Raw genomic sequence first — 15,766 nt, 5'->3', positions numbered from 1 at the left:
CGGGCACCCGCGGCGGCTCACCTCGATAAGCGAGTAATTGATCTCCACGTCCGACTTCACGAAGCCCCCGCAGCCTACCACAATGTCCTCGGAGCCGACCGCCAGCCCCGCACCGCTCAGCAGCAGCAGCGGCGGCAGCAGCAGCGCCGCGGCACTCCGGCCCGCACGCATGGCCCGGCCTCCGCGTGCCTACCCTTCGCAGCCCGCCCGGTCCCGCCCCTCACACCGCACGCAGCCGGCTCCTTCCTCCTCCTCGCTGGGCTGACAAGCCCAGGCCCCGCCCCGGCGCCGCTCCGCGCAGGCGCGCCGCGGCCCTGCGACACGCCCCCAAGGAAGACCGCCGTGACACAGGTTCCGCCGGGAATCGCGGCCGCGTGTGCCTCTGGCGTCCTGGAGGACCCCGCGCAGCCTCTGCAAGGAGCAACCCAAGCAGGATTCACTGTCACAACTGATTCTTTTTTGTTGATTGACGTAGTCAATAAGTCCCAAATCTTTTTGACTTATGTATTTCACAAGTCAGATGTAATTTCAAAATACCCTTTAGAAATGTATTATTTGGTTCTCCTTCCTACATTCCCCCTCCCACTCTTTCACCAGTGCTTAATTCTATAATAAAATCGCATTTTAGCCAGACAAGTTCAAGGCCTGCCTGAGGTACAGAGCAAGTTTATAATCAACCTGGACATCTTTAGACACTGTCTGAAAACAAAATGTAAAATATTTAAGCTGGGTGGTGGTGGCACACACCTTTAATGAGAGAGGGGGGGGGTATAATATTTAAAAGGGCTGGGAAAATAGGTCAACGCATGCCTCGCAAAGCCCTAAAATTGCTCACCAGCATAGACACACATGCAAGTTGAATGTGGCTTATAATCAATTCCTGTATTCATGAGGCTGAGGCAGGAGGACTTCCATGAGTTCAAGCCCTGCTTGGGTTACACAGGAAGTACCAGTGTAACCAGAGGGTAAGGGGTTGTGGGAGGCGGGGGATGTCCTGGGCTGATGGCACAGTCAGTAAAGTGTTTGCCTTGCAATCCTAAGGATCTGAGTTTGATCACCAAACCATGCCAAATGTGGTGGCCAGCACTGGGGAGGTGGACACAGGAAGGCCTCTGCAGCTCACTGTCTAGTCTAATGGGTAAGCTTCAGGATGCTGAGAGGCTTTGGACCACCTTCCTAAGGAAGGTACTCGAAGCTGCCCTCTGACCTCAACATGCATGTGTGTGCCTGTGAACAAAAACTGAAAAGAACCTGCTTCTGCTGGGATTGGCTGCTTAGAATTTCAGCAGGGGAGAGACAGGAATGTTGCAGGCCCAGAGGCTAATGACCTTGGGCCAGTTATCTTGGGCTAGTTCTGGCCCTCTGAAACAGCCATACCATCCATCCCCTGTGTCCTCCCCCTACCTGTGCTGAAGCTAACATATTACAACAATAGAGAAAAATCTTTTAGAATCTATTGAATCTAAAATGGGCAGAAGTAGACAACTGGCTTCAACCAATGCAAAAACTAAGAACATCATTAGTGTCTTGGGGCTGTAGTAAAACCTACTCCATCTTGCTGTACCCACCTCTCTGATCATCAATGTATTATAAACTTGATTTATGGCTTTCTCTGTTCCATGAAATTATAAAGACTTTGTGAAACCTCATCCATGTTGGACAATTGTAGTGAAAATCTAGTAGCATCATTGTATCTAGGGCAAGCATCAGAAAGAAATATTTGTTGTTGGAGGTATTTAGACCTTGAAGAAATCACTGTAGAAACAGTGATAGTTTTATGTTATCTATGGAGCTATGGCTTTAGTCACAAGAGGGCCCTGGAACATCTGGCATCATTGGGTACCGCAAACAGGGCACAACAAGGACTAACGCTGCAGGGTGTGATGTTTGGTGTGAGGAATGTGTCTTACTCTAACAGTTTTGTGTAATAGTCAATAAATACGCTTCTGCACAGCTTTTTGAGGTTCAGCTCATCTAGGCTGGATCTCCCTGCTGCCTATAAGGGCTAAATTCATCTTGGAGTGACCCTCTTTCTTCGATTGTCCCACGTAACAGAAGATGGGATTTGGGGTGATCCAAATCTATGTTCCTGGGCCATGCCTCAGAATGGCTTCAGAATAAACTGTCTCTTACTCTGTTTAATATAAGAGCTATGGTTTTTGTGTCAACACACCCACACACATGCACAGGATGAAATAGAATCTGTGATTTGGCTTCTTTATTATTATAAAGGACATATTTCTGTTGGCATGGTTTTTCTATCAGAAATGATATTGTTGTTGTTTTTGAGACAGCATCTAACTAAGTAACCCTGGCTAGCAGCAGACTCACTGAGGTCCCCCTGATTCTGCCTCCTAAGTGCTGGGATTAAAGGCATATGCCAACTGCCTAAATGATATTGTTTTCTTAATAAAAAATATTTTTTAAGTTTATAGTAATATTAAAGAAGACATTTACATTTTATTTTGATTCCAACTCTAACACTTGTATAGAAACATTTTGAGGGTTTTTTTCTCTCATACGCTTGAGATTTGCCCTGTTGATTTTCCTTTGAATTTATTCTCTCAAATGAATTCACACACTTAAGTAAATATTTATTTATTTATTTGTTTGTTTGTTTGTTTATTTTCGAGACAGGGTTTCCTCTGTGTAACAGCTCTGACCGTCCTGAAACTTGTTCTGTAGACCAGGCTGGCCTCAAATTCACAGAGATCCTCCTGTCTCTGCCTTCCGAGTGCTGGAATTGAAGGTGTGAGCCACCACCGCCTGGCATAAATAATTATTTTTAAAAGTAAGACTCTACATTCTTCCCAGCACCGGCATCTAGACCACATTTGTCCCCAGTTGCTGGATGCCTAGGCTACTAACTCTGTTGTCCTTCCTCAGGACACCCTCCTGCAATGGCTTGCTTGGCCCAAAGTGTGCAGGAAGTTTGGAAGGAACTTCCCACAGAAAGGAAGCATGCAGGTATCCTGGCACTTTTCTGGTGGGGAGAGGGTTCCAGAATCACTTTGCCAAGCACCAGGTCCACCTCCGAGAGTTGCTGAACTTTGCCCCGGGCCTCTGCTTTCCAGCTCCAATCTGGGTCAAACCCGCCCAGTCCCGCCTCTTCCCCAGCCTGGAGTTGGGCTCTGAGGGCTGATCTGGAACAGACAGACGGAGGTTTGACGGACTGGGACAGACAGAAGGAGGGTTGACGGACAGAGGGCATCCAATGGCCGCGCCTGGAGAGCCTTGCACTGGCCTGAGGGTGAGTCCTACCTGCCCCACTCCTTTCCCTAGTCCAAGGAAAACTGCGGGGAAAACTAGAACTGCAGTACCCCAGTCCCAAAATCTGCAGTACCCCAGTCCCAACCAAATTCTTGACCTCAGGAAGCAATAAGGCCATTGAGCAGCGGTGCAGCAACAAATCCAGACCCCTTCACCAATCCCTGGCCCCTGCAGAGCACAGCAGGGTTTAAGACTGGGGAACTTTGATTCTTATTTGCATGCCACTAGTGGAACAGCATCTCCTCTGTCCCTAGCTTCTTCATCTATACTAAACCCTACTCCAGTGCCTGGAGTCCAGCAGGTAAGGGCCAGATTAGCAGTAAAGAACTGGTGTTCACAGAAGGCTTGTTTGGTGCACGGTGCTGTGAATTCAACGGGTTGGGCTGCTTCAGGCAGCCCTCACAGGGAGATTCTGTTATTCCTCCTAGACAGAGAAGGGCACAGTCAGCTTTGCCACTTCCTGTTTGTGTGGATGCAAATGGGGGCAATTTCCTTTTGGTAACTCAGTCTACTGATCTATGAAATGGGGACAGTAGCAACTACCCCTTGGAGTTCTTATAAAGAGTAACAGCCAGGCCAGGCATGGCGTCACTCATCTGTAAATCCAATACTTGGGAAGCTGAGGATCACTCATTCAAAGCCAGCTCCAGCCCCACTGCCTCCAGCTGTCTGGCATGTCTCTGGGCCTCTACTTCCCCATAAGCTAAGTTGGGAGTTGACATCAAGATGAAGAGTTGTGAATGAAAAGGCACACCCGAGAGGACTTGAAATACTTTCTGGTACTGTCTGTCCCATAGGCAGGTGGCTACTATCCTAACAGTGTCCCTGATGTTCTATTCAGGTCTGGAACCAGACAGAGCAGGGACCTGTGGCCCATCATTTGCTCAGCCTGTGCTTCCTGAGAGCAGCTGGGAGCTGGGCGCCCCCCATGTACCTCTGGGTCCTCGGCCCCATCTACATCTTCCACGTCCATTGCCATGGCAGGTGCTTCCTCCGGATGTCCCACCTCTTCAAAGTCAAAATGGTAGCCACAGGGAGCCTGGGACCAGGGAGCCTGGAAGAGGTGGGGGTGGGCAGCTGTGATGGGGGCAGGCTGAACCTGGCAGCGACTCCACACCTCTCATCAGCAAGAACTTAGGACAGAGGCAAGGAGGAAAGCAGTTAGCCAAACACAGAGATAAACCCATGGGTCAAAGATCTCACAAACAGATTTTGTGATTGTGCAAATCTACACACAGTGACCTGGCATCTCTTACTGTAGGCACATTGGGGTACAAATGGTAATTTTAGAGCCATACAAGGTTGAGTCTTTTTATAACTTTAGCAAGTATTTTGTTTGTGTGTTTTGGCTTTTTTTTAGGACAAGGTCCCATGTAGCCCAGGCTGGCTTCAAACTCACTATGTAGCTAAGGATGACCCTGAGCTCCTGGTCCCCATGCCTCTCCTTCCAATTTCTGGGGTTACATACATGTGCCATGACACTCCATATACTTATTGCCTTACTCCATTATATTGGGGTTGGATCCCAGAGCCTCATACCTATACAACAGATGCTCTGCCACTGAGCTACACTCCAGAACAGTTCCATGCTGATTTTCTCCTTACTTATAGCCCAGCTGGGCATTTTTAAAAAATTGTTCTACAGTTGTTTTGCTATTTTTGATAAACACTAATATAACAAGCACAAGCCTTGCTCCCCAGTTATCGAATCCTCCACTGAGCCATTCACACAGCCCCATCCCTCTCCTGGACTTCCTAGTAGAGACGGCATGTCATGCCCATAACCGTTACCACAGACAGACCAATGATGTGGGAGTAAAATTCACTAGGCAGACAAAGGCAGAACTAAACTGTGGTATAGCACAGAGCTGAGTCAGCAGTGAGACAGCGTGGGGGCATCCTGGGGGGTGGCTTCCTTGGGGAGGTTCTGCGGAGACAACCAGACTATGTTGTAGTAGCCAGAGAACAGCTGCAGTTAGGCTGTTGTTGGTTAGCAACGACCTGGCCTTGAGACAATGATGGACTTGCCTGGGAGAGAAACGGCTGGATGTGACCACCCATACTAAACTGGCATCCACACTTCGCTCCCAACAGATGTAACCATGTCAAATCTTTGACATTTGGGTGAAGTTCCCTTCTTAAGTAGATTTCTGCAAGCTGACCAGAGGCAATGTGGCCCTGTCTTTTGTTGGCCTGACAGTGTTCATGAGAGAGACAGAGAATTGAAGACAAAGTTGTGAAGAATCTGAGGGGTAGGGGCTGGGATCTGTCAGAGCTCTTTCTGTGGTGGAGTGTGGATTTTGTGGGTATAATACTCTGTCATGTATGTGGGTATTCGGGCTGGTTGTGTTGAGAATGTGAGTCTATTGGTATAAGTAATAACAACCAGTTTATTGATAAGCAGTCCCCTGAAGTTTTGTCCAGTTTGACCCAGTACAGAAATTGCAGCCAGGTGGTGGTGACACATTCCTTTAATCCCAACACTCTGGAGGCAGAGGCAGGTGTATCTCTGTGTGTTCAAGGCCAGCCTGTTCTACAGAGTGAGTGCCAGGACAGGCTCCAAAGCTATAGAGAAACCCTGTCTCAAAAAAACAACAAAACAAAAAACAAACAAAAAAAAAACCTCAGTCAACACAGCGGGAGGAGAGAAATGACTCCCCCATAGGTTGCCCTCTGACTTCCACATGCGTGCACACATGCACTCACACACACACACACGCACACACACACACACACACATACACACACACATACACACTTATATTTATTTATATGTAGTGGCATTTTGTTTTGTCAGTAGACTTGTGGTGGTGACTGCATCTTAAGGACATGGCTTTAGGTGTGGAGACGTGACCCCTTATAAGAAAGAGGGGTTGGCTATTCTCTTGGGCAGTAGTTCGAACTCCAGAAGGGCAGAGACTGCATCTTCAGGAACATGAAGACCTGGGAGGTTATTTATTATTAATTGAGTAAATGCTTCCCTAATAAATACCTGCTTATCATTTATCTTGGGTCTTGTGAACTCATTTAAACCCCACCTTCTATTGGCGCCCCTCGTGGCTTGATTCCCACTATCAGCCCATGTGCTGGCCGGCAGTGACATCCACGACCCCAAGTCAACCCCTTCTCTTTCTTATAAGGGGTCACATCTGCACACCTAAAACCATGCCCTTAGAATGCGGCCATCACCGAAAGTCTACTGGCCAAGCAAGATGCCACTACATTTATATATACTATAAATAATAAAGATGTTAATGCTCTCTGTTTCCCCCTTGAATGACTTTAAAACAAGTGTTGCATATCAGACCCACAGACTTACTTCTCTGAAGTTGACTGGCCAAGAGGTCTCTTTTGAAAAGGAAGTGTAAGTCCTCAGTTGGTTTATCATTCCAGTAGAGCACTCATGTGTCTCACCTGGAATGCTTTTTGAAAAGCATGGTTTTGTCTTCCTGGAATTTGAGAGCCATTCTAGTCAGGACTTAGTAAGACCCGATAACGCTCCTTTAAGTAAGCAGGAGCCAAACCCGTGGGCTGCTCTCTTTTACAGCCATGAGTGCCAGGCGCCCAGCTAAACTGGGTTTTGATATAAATTCTGGTCAGGGTCTGGTGAAATTTTGTTTTATGTATTATTAATGATGGGGCTAAGCATTAACCCTTTTCTTTTTACTGTTAAGGTCGGCCAAAGGCAAGGTAGGATTACTCGTAGGGAGTTAGGAGCCCCTGGTTCCTTTAACTTCTTTTTTTTATACTGGTTATGTCACCTATGGATGGAACACAGTGTGCACTTTAATTGGTGGGCTCTACTAGGGCAGTTAGGTGGGTTTCAACATCACCTTCCCAAGAGCAATTGAAGTTGGGGCTTGCGGTTAGCAACAGCCTGGCATTTAGGCAGTGTTGATCTCCTGCCTCTAATCAGAAACAGCCCAGCAGGAACATTCACCCTCAAGTGGCATCCATGGAAGACATATTTCATCACCTAGTGAATAACCCTTACACACCCTAACAGGCAACCTTCCAGCCTCTTCTGTGGCTTGGGAAACACTGGGTAGGAGAAGCTATTGCTGAGCATTTTGACATGTACTTGAAGGTCTGGATGGGTCTCAATGCCTCCCAAGCAGTGATGACACATAGATGATGTCATTGGCAGAGCCCCCATCAGGCATTGCAAATGGTGTCTTCTCCAGTCTGCCTCCATTTTTGTTTTTCTCCCCGACAGTCTAATGAGTCTGTTTCTCCAGGTGCTTGGCTTTGCTCTCATACTTCTGTACACCTTCAACGTGGCCATGCCTCTGTGGAGGATCCACCAGGGGGTGCCCCAGGCCCCAGAGCTCCTCATTCACCCTACTGTGTGGCTCACCACCATGGTAATCATGGCCTATGCCCAGCTCACTCCCAACTGCTGCTTTCCTGTGAGGGGAAGTGTGGGGAAGGTGGGGACCTTGGGAACTTCCCCTTCTGCCCTCCACCCTCTCTTGTCTAGAGTTTTGCCACCTTCCTGATTCACATGGAGAGAAAGAAGGGAGTCCGGACATCTGGAGTGTTATTTGGATACTGGCTGCTCTGTTGTCTCTTGCCAGCTATTAACGTGGCTCACCAGGCCTCTGCAGGGGTGAGTGGGTCACTGGGGAAACCAATATGGTGGTGTCAGACATCTTTTCTGTCCCTTTTCCACACATGATACCCTCCCCCACAAATCCCTCCCATCCAATCTATTTCATTTTGAACTGATACAGGGTTATGACACCCATTTGTAGGCTGCAGTGTGCCGTGTGCATATGTGGCCCTGTATGAGGACATGCTATGTGCATGTGTGTGCAGAGACCAAGCGAGGGCATGCTGGGTCTTGGTCTACCACTTTCTGCCTTATTCTCTCTTTATTGTTGTTGTTTTGTTTTTGAGATTGGTCTCACACTGTAGTCCAGGCTGGCCTCAAACTCATGATCCTCCTCCTGCATTCGGGAAGTTTGGGTGTGAATCATCACACCAGGCTGGTGCTCGGGTGATCAGAGCAGGCTGGATATAATGAGATTGTGGAGAACCCAGTGCCAAATAGATGCTAATAAAATCAACTAAGACAGGTTAGGGCTTTTCTTAGCCACCATTATATTGTTGTAAAGAGACCAAGGCAACTCTTATATAAAAGAACACATTTAATTGAGGGCTGGCTTACAGTTTTATAGGTTAGTCCGTTATCATCGTGGTGGGGAGCATGGCAAAGTCAGTCAGACATAGTGCTACAGAAATTACTGTGAGCTCATCCTGATCAATATGCAGAGAGAGACTCTGGTCTTACCATGGGCTTGTTAAACCTCAATGCCCACCCCAGTGACACACTTTCTCCAATAAGGCCACACCTTCTAATCCTAATCCTTTCAAATAGTGTCCCTCCCTGGTGACCAAGCATTCAAATATATGAGCCCATGGAGGCCATTCTTGTTCAACCATCACAGGACAGAAAGGAGAAAGGAAGAAACCCAGGGTCCCACCTATTATTGTCCCAGGGACTGTAACTCACTTACACAGTATGGTATGTTGGCAGTCACATGTTTGTGATCCAGGATAACTATGAATGCTTTCATGCACCAGGGCTTGGTTCCTATCTAGAAATTGTCCCAGGCCTCAGGTCCCATTTCCAGTCTCAGCCTAGACCTCTGGAATCCCTTCTGTGCCACTCCTGGGCTCAGTGGGGCTTCTTTGTCCCCACAGAGCTTCCACCATGAGCCCCTCCACCACCTGGCCACCTACTTGTGCTTGTTCCTGGTGGTGGCAGAATTCGTGCTGTCCTGTCTGGTGGACCGGCCACCCTTCTTCTCGGAAGACTCCCAGCCATCAGTAAGCCAGTCGCCACATACTGAACTCGGCACCTCCTTTCTCTTTGGGCCCCTTCTGATACCAACAATCCCCTGTGGCCAAAGGGGGTTGGTCTAGAGCACAAGTTGTGTTTTCCTGTTGTTATTCATTTGGTCATTTAACAAAACATGAACTGCATGGCCCATCGTGGAGGCACCTGTGGCTTTAGCCCTGGGAAGGCAGGAAGATTGCAGAGTCACAGGCTACATCTTTCTTATGAATGATGGGTTAGTTACTGTCTTCTCACTGTGACAAATATCTGACAGGAGAAGCGTACGTTGGCTCATAGTTGTAGAGGCTTTCAGTCCATCATGGTGATGAGAGAAGCTCAGTTTGGGGTGGTGGAATCGTGCGGAGGGAACGCCTCACACTAAAGGGGGGCAGGGAGCTGTGATGGGACTGGAGGCTGTAAACTTCAATGCCCCCTCTCCCCAACTCACTATCAACACCATCACACACAGTCTTTCACTGGGCCCCAAAATCTCATATTCATAACATGGTCCTTGCTTTGAGGTTTTCTTTGGTTGGTTGGTTTTGGTTTCTTTGGGGGAAGGGGAGCGGAGGTGTGTGTTTTTGTTTTTAAGGCAGGCTCTCATACTGAAGCCCAGGGTGGTGTGGATTCACTAGGTGGCCCAGGCTAGCCTTGAAGCCACAGCAATCTTCCTACTTCCAGAGAGCTGGGATGATGGGCATGAGCTACCATATCAGGCTATTTGAGAACTTGTTGGTCTCAGCAAGGAGCAGCTGTTGCTCTGTACTTGATTCGGTTAGCCCTCCAGCTCCCTTGGCTGGCCTGGAGCTGGATGTGTAAACCAAGGTGACCCTGAACTCATAGAGCTCTGCCTGCCCCTACTGCTGGAACCAAAGGTATGAGCCATCATGCCTGACCCTCCAGCCCTTTTTGCCTTCACTGTGAGGAAGCTCTGTGCTTGCTGATATCTCTCTCTAGTAAAGAGACACCAGCTTTCACCACAGTTTTGGCACAGTTCACCCTGTCTCCCTAACCTTGGCCACCTGCTCACAGGACCAGCCATCTTTTTTTTTTTTTTTTTTTTGAGACAGGGCCTTGCTATGTAACCCAAGATGGACCTGAGCGTGCTCTCTCTCCCTCTCCCTCTCCCTCTCCCTCTCTCTCTCTTGTTCTCTCTCTCTCTCTCTCTCTCTCTCTCTCTCTCTCTCTCTCTCTGTCTCCCCCCCCCCCGCCTCAGCTTCCTAAGTGCTGGGATGACACTGGTTCCTCCCCGGCCTTTTGTCTTTTCCAGAATCCGTGTCCAGAGACTGAGGCCTCTTTTCCCTCCAAGACCATGTTCTGGTGGGCATCTGGGTGAGTGAGGTGCAGGGCTGGAATGGTGTCCTGATCATGTTACTACTGAGCTTCTCTTCAGTGTATCCCTCCCTGTATGTCTCAGTTCACTCACTAGAGAAAAATGTGACCTTGACTCTGGGTCTGCCTCTTAGTAAACCATGTTAGAAACGCCAGAGCCTCAGTCTTACCCTCTGTAAGATGGGGACAACTCTACGTCCATCAAGCGGAATATACTAAGCTTGCACATAGTAGGTGTTGAATAAAATCACATCTGCTACTCAGCTTCCAGCACTCCATCAGTGTTTAATAAGCACCTACTGCATGCTGAGCTCCAGGAGTGAGCATAAAAAGGCCAAGTCTCTACCCTACAGGGTAGAGGAGAAAGCATCCAGTGGCGGTCTCCCAGGCACCAAGGTCACAGCCCCCCATCAGGGCCTGTCCTGCTCTCACCATAGCCAGACCTTAGGAGAAGCAGAACAGGTTGATCTGAACGAACTACAGTATGTAAAGCGCTTGCCCAGGCCCTGGCCCCTGGTGGTCATTAAGCCGATGAAGGACTCAGCACTCTGGATGCACAGGGTTTTCCAATAGCTCCACTAGGGACCTCAAACCCAAACATAGCATTCACCAGCCATGCTTTCTGTTTTGTGCCATACTGGAGTATCACCCAGATTCTAAGTCAAATGGCTTGCCCCCAGGACCCCCCAGAACTCCCCAGGCAATTCACCATTGGCAGAGCATACTGTTGCTTGCCTTCATTTGCTCTCTCACGGAGGCACATGGCAGGACCTAGAGACATAAACCAGCACTGAGCAAGAGCCTCCCTCCCTGTTGTTGGGAAGATCAAACATCTGAAATAAGTTTGGGGCTTGTGACTCCCAGAGAGCATCTGTTTCCCTAGTGTGCCTTCTGTCCCTTAGACACTCAGTCATTTTTACTTTCCCTGTCAGTGGAGGCCACCTTGGTCAGATGGGTCTGAGTTCATTGCCTTTAGGACCCAGCAGAGATGGCTTCCTTGGGGTCACACAGCTACCTGCAGGGGGCGCATGGGGATGGCAGAGGGAGCTTGCTCTGGTGACCTCTCTTTCACAGGCTCCTGTGGAGGGGCTACAGGAAACTGCTGGGACCAAAAGACCTCTGGTCACTTGGAAGAGAAAACTCTTCAGAGGAACTCATTTCCCAGCTGGAAAGGGAATGGAGGAGGAACTGCCATTCGCCGCCGGGGTGAGTGGGCTGGGCGGTGAGCCAGAGCTCAAGCGGAAGCCTGGCAGAGCACACTCATCAGCTGGCCTCCAGTGCCACGGATCCAGCTTCAGCTCCCCCAGCAAAGGCCCAACCTGTCAGTTGTTCCCACCAAGCACCAACCAATTACTGCCTGGACTCAAAGTGCACTTCTTCCCAGGGTGCTATGTGTGATCTAAACAGATTCTAAATGGGGGTTCCGTTCAATACCCTAAAAGTGGGCATCATGGTGGAAAGGCCCCATCTGAGACTCAGAGACCCTGCAGGGCCCTAAGTTATATCCAGCCCCCAGCTGTGCTCTGAGTTCAAGGCAGCCAGACTCAAACAACAATAACAATAATAAAACGGCCAGAGTTTGTTGACCTGTTGCAGCTACTGAGTATAATATGGGCCCACACCGGTGTCTCTCTCTACCAGGCACTCCAAGGTGTTTAAAAGCAAAGAGCACAGTAGTGTGGGAGCCCCTGAGACAGAGGCCTTTCTGCAGCCAGAGAGGAGGCAGCAGGGCCCGCTGCTCAGGGCTATCTGGCATGTGTTCCGGTTCTCCTTCCTTTTGGGGACCCTCAGCCTGGTCATCAGCGATGCCTTCAGGTTTGCTGTCCCCAAGCTCTTCAGGTGAGTGTTGTTATTTTGTAAAAGTTTAAAAATATAAAAAAAGGGGCTGGGCGTTGGTGGCACACGCCTTTAATCCCAGCACTCAGGAGGCAGAGGCAGGCGGATCTCTGTGAGTTCGAGGCCAGCCTGGTCTACAGAACAAGTGCCAGGATATGCTCCAAAGCTACACAGAGAAACCCTGTCTCAAAAACCAAATATATATGTCACAAGAGAGAGGCCTGGGAATGAGAAATACATTAACCATAGTTTATTCCAGGCGGGAAAGGGAGAGAACGGGGGAGAGAGAGGAAGGCAAGAGAGAGAAGTGAGTAAGAGTGTGAGAGAGAAGAGAGAGCGTAAGAAAAGAGAGAGAGTAAGTGGGCAGGGATCTGCCTTTTAAAGGTGTCTTCTACACCTGCGGTTCAGACTTAGTTCCCATGGAACCCTGGGCTGACCAGGGTACTGTCTGAGTGGATTCTGCCAGGTAACAGGCAGGCCAGCATAATGCCTGAACCTTTCAGTGAGGACATCCTTCTGGGATGAAGAATTAGGCTCTTTCTGCTTCTATGTGTACATCTGGGCCTCAGGACCCCAGAGCATGGACAGTAAGGCTGCAGGAGTGGGGAAGACATGGAAGAGAAAGTGACTGACTCGCAGAAGGACAAAGGACTGAACATGTCACCTGACTGTATCAGTTAGCCTTTGCTGCTAAATGATTGTCCCCAAGATAATAGGCTTAAAGTCACAGGCACTCACCTAGCTGGTCAGGGTATGTGGATGTGCAGTTTGGGCTGGCTCCCACTAAGTGGGCTCATGTGTTTGTGGCTAGTGGCTGAGTAGGCCAGGAATGAGTTTGTCTGAGATGGTCTCACCGAAGCTACATGTCTCTGCTCCATGTAATTTCCCTCCTCTAAGAGACCAGCACAGGTCTGTCCAAGTGCTATTGGCCCTGGCAGGCAGGACAAAAGCCACACACACCCAAGGCAAAGCCTGGTCTTGGCACAATACTACCTCTCCATGTCTGAATAGCCAAAGCTGGTACCTGGTTCAGATTCAAGCAGTGGAGTGTTGAGCCAGGCCTGGCTGGAAAGGGCTGCTATCTCCTCAAGATGCTAAAGGAGGAAGATTGCAAGTCCTAGGCTAGCCTGGGCCACACCATGGGCAGTAGGCCAGCCTAAGTCACTTATTGAAACCCTGTCTCCAAACAGAAAGTAAAGCCAGGCCTGGTGGTACAGGTTTGTGATCACAGCACTCAAGAGCCTGAGGTAGCAGGATCACAGTTTGAGACCTGAACCACAAAATGACATCCTATCCGCAACAAAAACCAAAACAGGGCTTCAACTTGGTTTGTAACTCAGTTGGTAAAGTGTTTGCCTGGCAGGCACCAAGCCCTGGATTTGATTCCTGGCACCACATAAGCCAGGAGTGATGGTACATACCTGTGTCCTAGCACTCAGGAAGTAGAGACAGCAGGATCAGAAACTCAAGGTCATGGTGCACATAGTGAGTTTGTAGCCAGCCTGGGCTACATGACTCCCATCCCTACCCATTTCAGAAAAAGAATTTAAAAACTCACATTGAAAAGAAATGTGGACAGGGTGAAAATAATTGTGGCCATTTGTCCAGTTGCTCATTACTGACTGGCTCTGCACCCAGGTGCTACAGCCTGGCCTCACTCACTGCCTGTCCCTCCTCCCACACCCCAGCCTGTTCCTGGAGTTCATGGGTGACCGAGACTACCCAGTGTGGACAGGCTGGCTCCTGGCTGTGCTGATGTTCTTGTCAGCCTGCCTACAGACCTTGTTTGAACAGCAGCACATGTACAGGGTCAAGGTCCTGCAGATGAGGCTTCGAACAGCCATCACTGGCCTGATATATAGAAAGGTGAGTCCCGAGGCAAGAGTGTGCACATCACAATGCATGCTCAGAACCTCACACAGCAGCTTTCCTTCACTCTTACCTGCTCGTTAATGCTCTGTGTGATCTGGCCCTGAGACTTCCCCAACCATATCTCTTCCATCTCTTATCTCCTTCACTGGGATGTAGGAGTGATGCTTGAGGCAGGGAGAACAAATTGTTACTAACAGCCCTGGCAAGCTGGGTGGGGCACCTTTCCCAATAGGCCAATTAAACAGACAAGTGACAGTGAGAGGTGGAGAAAGGAGGTGGCCACATTGGGAGGAGAAGCAAAGACACCCAGTGGCCAGCTCACCCTGAGTCCATCTTTGGGATCCTGACCGTGAGGTTTAGGTTTAAATAGAGGGTAAGAGGTATTCATAGCTAAGCAATTCTGGTTGAGCCCAAGGGAGGAACACATGACAATCTGCATTCCTGCCAGGATACTTGCATCCCCTGTGAATCGCCACATCTGACTTCCCTTGAGCCCAAGAGGAAATACTGCCTACCACAGCAAGGCAGCCTTTGATCCTTGGCCAGCAGCGGCCTGCCCTGACCTTCAGTGAGACACCTTCCTGATATAACTATAAACACCTTTGAACTCTGCTTCTGCTGCTCAAACTCCAGCTGTGCCAACACTGAAGTTCTCAGGAGGCAGCAGGGGTGGGGTGTCAGGGGTGGGGCTTCTGGGGGAAGTGGGTGGGGCTGCATGCAGTGCTGGGTGGAGAGTTCTACACTCCGTGGATAACCAGCGTTCATCATGCGGAAGGGTCCTGGAATCAGATAAATCAGAAGCCCACAGGAAAGATGTCAGCGCCAGAGTGGCTTGGGGAGAATCCAACTGTCTGTGTCATGCCTTAGGGGGTCCCAAATTCCTGGACTCTGGGCAAGTTACTCTGCTTCTCTGGGCCTCAGTTTCCTTAGCTGTAAAATAGGAACCACACTGAGTTGTGATCACTTTTCACTTTTTAACAACCCTTGAGGTGCGATGTACCCCACAGGCCTAAGCAACTTTAGAATCTGGGAGAAAGATGAGTGCCACGGAGCCTGCATCTGGCCCTGGCATCTGGGGAAAGGAGGCTACTCTCAGCATGGGCACAGGCATCCCTAGCACAGGGCAGATGAGTCCAGATCACCTCAGGAAGAAGATAGTGTTCCCCTACCCAGATCCTCATGCTCACACCCTGGGAGGTTGGCTTGGGAGTTTACAGGTTCATTGCACAGATGGTAAACTGAGGCTGGGCCTGCACTCATTGCCCACTCCCATCCTCCCCTCTCATTCCCTCCTCTCTTGCCCAGGTCCTGGTTTTGTCCAGTAGTTCCAGAAAGTCCAGTGCAGCAGGGGACGTGGTCAACCTGGTGTCAGTGGACGTACAGCGGCTGACAGAGAGCGTCCTCTACCTCAACGCACTGTGGCTGCCCTTCCTCTGGATCATTGTCTGCTTTGTCTACCTGTGGCAGGTGGGAAGCAGAAGAAGTCATCTTCCTTTTGGCTCTTCCTCTTCCAAATCTTTCTTTTCTCCTCCTCTTCTTCTAGCCCTGTCTCCATCTGCACCATGCGAACTGATGTAATGGGAAGAGTCTTGGACAGAGTGGCCTTGGCTTGTC

The 15,766-nt window shown here is 49.5% G+C and overlaps 3 protein-coding genes across 3 annotated transcripts in view; 2 read left to right on the top strand and 1 right to left on the bottom strand.

The window, feature by feature from the left end:
* LOC100752363 (nodal modulator 1) overlaps positions 1 to 171 on the bottom strand; it is a 58,536-nt gene extending 58,365 nt beyond the window's left edge. The window contains exon 1 of the mRNA XM_027420553.2: positions 22 to 171. Coding sequence (XP_027276354.1) covers positions 22 to 171 — 150 coding nt within the window. The remainder of the gene's footprint in view (positions 1 to 21) is intronic.
* A 3,043-nt stretch (positions 172 to 3,214) lies between these two features.
* LOC118237787 (multidrug resistance-associated protein 6-like) lies at positions 3,215 to 4,408 on the top strand. Its single transcript, XM_035447113.1, has 2 exons — positions 3,215 to 3,250; positions 4,112 to 4,408. Exons 1-2 carry the CDS (start codon positions 3,215 to 3,217, stop codon positions 4,406 to 4,408), a joined length of 333 nt encoding a protein of 110 aa, XP_035303004.1.
* A 3,145-nt stretch (positions 4,409 to 7,553) lies between these two features.
* Positions 7,554 to 15,766, top strand: part of Abcc6 (ATP binding cassette subfamily C member 6) — a 42,956-nt gene continuing 34,743 nt past the window's right edge. The window contains exons 1-8 of the mRNA XM_035447112.1: positions 7,554 to 7,679; positions 7,751 to 7,879; positions 8,977 to 9,102; positions 10,383 to 10,444; positions 11,519 to 11,650; positions 12,086 to 12,283; positions 13,969 to 14,146; positions 15,458 to 15,619. Of these exons, the coding sequence (XP_035303003.1) occupies positions 7,554 to 7,679; positions 7,751 to 7,879; positions 8,977 to 9,102; positions 10,383 to 10,444; positions 11,519 to 11,650; positions 12,086 to 12,283; positions 13,969 to 14,146; positions 15,458 to 15,619 (1,113 nt within the window). The remainder of the gene's footprint in view (positions 7,680 to 7,750; positions 7,880 to 8,976; positions 9,103 to 10,382; positions 10,445 to 11,518; positions 11,651 to 12,085; positions 12,284 to 13,968; positions 14,147 to 15,457; positions 15,620 to 15,766) is intronic.

This window comes from Cricetulus griseus, chromosome 6, assembly GCF_003668045.3.
Source record: "Cricetulus griseus strain 17A/GY chromosome 6, alternate assembly CriGri-PICRH-1.0, whole genome shotgun sequence".
In the NCBI taxonomy this organism is placed as follows: domain Eukaryota; kingdom Metazoa; phylum Chordata; class Mammalia; order Rodentia; family Cricetidae; genus Cricetulus; species Cricetulus griseus.
Note: the sequence above shows the minus strand (reverse complement) of the source record. Positions and strands in the feature narration are given on the sequence as shown.